Source organism: Gadus morhua, chromosome 12, assembly GCF_902167405.1.
Source record: "Gadus morhua chromosome 12, gadMor3.0, whole genome shotgun sequence".
NCBI classification, from domain to species: Eukaryota; Metazoa; Chordata; class Actinopteri; order Gadiformes; family Gadidae; genus Gadus; species Gadus morhua.
Genome location: NC_044059.1, coordinates 25,807,671 through 25,812,670, shown reverse-complemented (window position 1 = coordinate 25,812,670; position 5,000 = coordinate 25,807,671). Strand labels below are relative to the sequence as shown.

Below are 5,000 nucleotides of genomic sequence, written 5' to 3'. Positions count from 1 at the left end.
CTCATTATGCCACCCTGGCTTTAATATCGCCGTCGTTGTGTGCGATGGGCCTCCGCGTTATTTATACACCCGGGCTCAGCGGGGGGGTGATTGAGTCAGAGGTGTGTGCCTCCAGGTCCTGCACACGAACCTGCACACCTTGCATCGAAGAAGTGATCGTCGAAGATCGCTCTCACATGAACTGTTTAATTATTTAGCACGTTGGGAATAAAACTCTGTTTTGTACCTATTAGACTTATGTCGCCCTAGTATTTAAACGTCATTTATCTCAACTTGTTTAGTCTGCGTTTAAACCGTCTGACTAAATGGACTTTACATTAGTATTCAATTCAAAAGCGTCAATCTTTTTGATGCGCTGGTCCATTTGAATGCACAAAAGAGATTTCTGCAGCGTCGTCCACAAACAACAAGCGGGGCTTCTATACCCTTGTGTCTGTGTGTGTGTGAGTGTGTGTGTGTGTGTGTGTGTGTGTGTGTGTGTGTGTGTGTGTGTGTGTGTGTGTGTGTGTGTGTGTGTGTGTGCGTGCGTGAAAACTGGGTAGATGTATACAGTGCGTATAGTATTGCATGCTTTTTCCATTTTCACATTTGTCTGTGTCAAAGCCAGAACAATAATCAATAATGAACAGAATAATTTGAGACCGCCATCCCCGGCGGGTCAGCCCCAGAAGAACAGGTTGTCACGCCGACTGACTGAGTGACAGATGCTTGGAGCGTCTCAATGCATAGTGACAGAAAGCTGTCAGCGTTTCTCTCCGGCTTCCGCTTCATTTTGGTTTGTCGCTTGGGCAACAAACAGGTACCTCGGAGGCACTTGTGCACAGGCACAAGAAAGGTCCCCCCCCCCCCCCCCCCCCCCCACTCACACACACACACAGCCAAGTAGTGGAATTTGCATCAGGGCCCCCCCCCCCCGAAAGTAGCAGCTGTCGTGGCATAATTGGAACAAATGGAAGATTGAGTGCTTGGCAGGGAGATAAAGAAATAAGGAAACAAGCAGAAAACCAAACAACTGGCGGGTAATGTGAGACTGTTCTGCTGACGATGTAACAAGGAGACGAGGAGAGCCCTGCTGACCAGACCTCCTCGTGTTCCCAGCGAGGGGGGCAGGCTTATGATCTGTGCAGGACTTCCATGTCTGAACTCTGATCAGATAGTGTTGCAATTATGTGCCCCCCCCCCCCCCCCCCCCCCCCACCTTAACTGCAACCGCACCTCCCCTCTGCACAGCCCGATCATGCCCCCATTCGCTCCCTCCTGCCCACCTCTCCGGCTCCTCTCCTCCTCCTCCTGCTCCTTCTCCTCAAACACCTCATCCTCCACCTCCTCCTCCTCCTGCTCCTCCACCTCCACCTTCTCCCCCTCCTCATCCAACTCCTTCTCCTCCTTCTCCTCCTCCTCCTCCCTCTCCACCCCCTCCTTCACCTCCTCCTCCTCCTCCACCTCCTCCTCTTCCTGCTCCTCCACCTCCACCTTCTCCCCCTCCTCCTCCAACTCCTCCTCTTCCTGCTCCTCCATCTCCACCTCCACCTTCTCCCCCTCCTCCTCCCCCCTCCCTCCTCCTCCTCCTCCTCCCCCACCTCCACCCCCTCCTTCACCTCCTCCTCCTCCTCCTCCTCCACCTCCACCTCCACCTCCTCCACCTCCTCCTCTTCCTGCTCCTCCACCTCCACCTTCTCCCCCTCCTCCTCCCCCCTCCCTCCTCCTCCTCCTCCTCCTCCCCCACCTCCACCCCCTCCTTCACCTCCTCCTCCTCTGTGCATGGGAGGCGGTGTTTAATGGTGGCAGGCTGAGGCCCGGGGAAGAGAAGGAGTAATCAGATGAGAGCAGAGGAGGAGGAGGAGGAGAGGGGGAAGAGGAGGAGGAGAGGGGGAAGGGGAGGGGGGAGGAGGGGGGGAGGAGGAGGAGGAGGTCGGACTCACGGGGAGAGATGTGCCGGCTAACCAGGGATTAATAGCGCTGGCATTTTGATTGAAGATCAGCTGTGATCCCTGGCAGAGGGGAAGAGGGTATGAGAGAGAGAGAGAGAGAGAGAGAGAGAGAGAGAGAGAGAGAGAGAGAGAGAGAGAGAGAGAGAGAGAGAGAGAGAGAGAGAGAGAGAGAGAGAGAGAGAGAGAGAGAGAGAGAGAGACTGGGAGAGAGAGAGAGAGAGAGAGAGAGAGAGAGAGAGAGAGAGAGAGAGAGAGAGAGAGAGAGAGAGAGAGAGAGAGACTGGGAGAGAGAGAGAGAGAGAGAGAGAGAGAGAGAGAGAGAGAGAGAGAGAGAGAGAGAGAGAGAGAGAGAGAGAGAGAGAGTGGAAGAGAGACTGGGAGAGAGAGTGGGAGAGAGAGTGGGAGAGAGAGAGTGGGAGAGAGAGAGAGAGAGAGAGAGAGAGAGAGAGAGAGAGAGAGAGAGAGAGAGAGAGAGAGAGAGAGAGAGAGAGAGAGAGAGAGAGCGGGAGAGAGTCGAATTAGAAGGGAGTGCAAGAATGATAAAGTGAGAGCATGAGAGGGGACAGTGAGAGAGGACGGAGTGAAAGAGAAAGATATAGAGGACAGAAAGGGAAAGATGGGTGAAAGGCAGAACAGACTGGAGTGAGGAGAAGAAAGAGGCCAGAGAGATAGAGAGGGAGAGGAAGAGGGAGGGAGAGAGATAGAGAGAGAGGGAGAGGGGGGGGGGGGGGGGGGGGTTAGGATCGAAAGCGGACTGAGCGGATGGAGAGAAAAGAAGAAAAGAAACAGAATGGGGATCAGGATGCGAGGAGATGAGAGAGTGACAGAGGAAGAACAGTTTGGGCCGGGGAGAGAGAATAGGGGAGTGAGGGAGTTACAGCAGTGAGAGAGAGAGAGAGAGTGGGTGGAAGAAAGAGCGAGAAGAGGAGGTAGCGCAGTGCGGGAGGGGGAGGGGAAGAGAGAGCGAGAGAGCGAGGGAGTGAGAGCGTGCGCGCGCGCGAGAGAGAGATCGGCGGAGCCAGGGCGAGAGAGAGAGGGATGGGGAGAGGGATGTAGACAGAGGGGCAGAGGCAGGAAGCCTGCAGCCGCGACTGAGTCCGTGAGTCGCAGGCGAGGAGAAACCGAGGAAGCTGACGAGCCAGAGAGAGAGAGAGGGAGAGGGGGAGAGAGAGAGAGAGGGGGGAGAGAGAGAGAGAGAGAGAGAGAGAGAGGGACAGCGAGAGGGGGAGAGGGGGGAGGCCTTCAGCAGCCAAGAGGCAACAGCGTCGAGGGAGGACGAGCCCCCGGAGCCCCCCAGGCGGGGAGGACAGCACCAGGACAGCCAGTGGAGGAAGTTGAAACGAGCCCCCAAAAAATAAGGAGGATACTATTCAGGACAACAGCCCGCAACGGGAAGGGGGGGGGGGGGGAGGGAGGGGGGGTGGGGAGGGCCTCTGTGGGTGTGTGCTTTGGGAGGAAGAGAAAAAAAAGCAGATGAAAGTTTTTTGAGACGAAGGAAGTAGTGGAGAGAGAGAGAGAGAGAGAGAGAGTGTGAGGAAGAGAGGGAAATGGGGACAAGAGGGACCCAAGCAGGGGAAGATTGATGAAAACAGTGCGCGTTAATGGCAAAGGAAGGAGGATACTCGTGGAGAAAGAGGAGAAGGTGCTCTGGTTCCTCCGGTCGCCGTGAGCCTCCGTCGCATCCGCCGCCACCACCACCACCACCACCACCTCCTCCTCCTCCACCACCACCTCCTACTCCTCCACCACCACCGCCACCATGTTTTCAGAGAGCAAGGCAGCGGGTCGGGGGGAGCAGAGAGGCTTCAAGCACATGCCTCACTTCTTCCCCTGGCTGTGCAGCGGCCTGAAGTCGCACCAGACCGGCGGCGGCAGCGGCGGCGGCGGCGGCGGCGGTGGCGACGGCGGCGACCTGGGACTGGAGCCGAGCTGGAGAGGAGCCTTCAGACGCAGCGCGGAGCCCCGTCTGGAGGACCTGGCCCCCCGGGGGAGGATCAAGGAGGAGATCCAGCCAGGGAGGGGCAAGGAGAAGCACCGGAAGAGCGTGCCGCGGGGTAACGGCATGGGCCTGGCCAGAAGGCTTCCCCTGGTGCTCAGGGGACGGCACATCCTCTCCGAGGGCCTGGGGAAGGCGAAGGAGGACGGCCCCGGCAAGAAGGACCCGTCTCCTGAGCCCGTCCCAAACTCGGACCCGGAGCCCCGTCCGGCGGTCCAGGACGGGCCGCGAGGTCCGGGCGACGACGGCGTTCCCGTTCAGGGCTCTAACCCGGAACCCTCTCCTGTTAGGGCTCCCGGGAGCCAGCTCAGCCTCCCCTCCACTCCGCAGAGTGAGGGGGTAGGCCCCCCGCTCAGGAAATACGGACCCCTGGCTCCCGTCCCCGTCCCGGCGACTCCCGGGAAGCAGGTGGTCCAGGAAGAGTCGAACCTTAAGGTCCCGTCGCCGCGGAGCAAGGAGGAGGAGGACCGGGAGAGGCTGAGCGTCTTCCTCCGACGGACCTACCGCCAGAGGGATCCCGCGTTCTCCTGCTGGATTAATTCCCCCACATGGAGCACCGTCGACGGGCAGCGAGGATTTAAGTCCGGCGTCGGCGGCCCGCACGAGAGAACCGGCGACTCCCCGGGTCAGAGACCCCCGGCCGGACGGGACCAGCTCCCCGGGGCCCGGTTTAACCACCGGGGGTCCTTCAAGGGGGACGTCCTCTCGAGGGAGCGTCCTCCTCACACAGACGCGGGCTTCACCAGGACCCTACCGGGCCGGAGGAAGCCCAGACCAAAGTCGGAGCTTGTGCAGAGCAGGGGACCCGAGCAGGCGTGGGTTCAGCCCATGGCCGCCGGAGCAGTGGACTCTACTGGAGCTGCCGCTGCTTCTAATGAGCAGGGACAGCTCGGAGGCAGGTGTCACCGGAAGGCTGTCCGCAGCCAGATTAAACGGGTCGTGGTTAACCTGGAGCAGGTCGTCGGAGCCCTGAGGAACGTGCAGCAGGAAATGAAAGAGGTGAGCGCCGACGTGGGAGTCACTGTGTGTTTATCGTGAGGTAGTGGGACGTGTATGAGACGATTGCGATTGTT

At 59.0% G+C, this 5,000-nt stretch overlaps 1 protein-coding gene across 1 annotated transcript in view; it reads left to right on the top strand.

Annotated features, from left to right (window-relative positions):
• Window positions 1-2,666: 2,666 nt before the first annotated feature.
• The window catches only part of LOC115555063 (caskin-1-like), a 5,609-nt gene continuing 3,275 nt past the window's right edge, over window positions 2,667-5,000 (top strand). Inside the window, exon 1 of the mRNA XM_030371733.1 lies at window positions 2,667-4,926. Within this exon, the coding sequence (XP_030227593.1) occupies window positions 3,691-4,926 (1,236 nt within the window). The 5' untranslated portion in view covers window positions 2,667-3,690. The remainder of the gene's footprint in view (window positions 4,927-5,000) is intronic.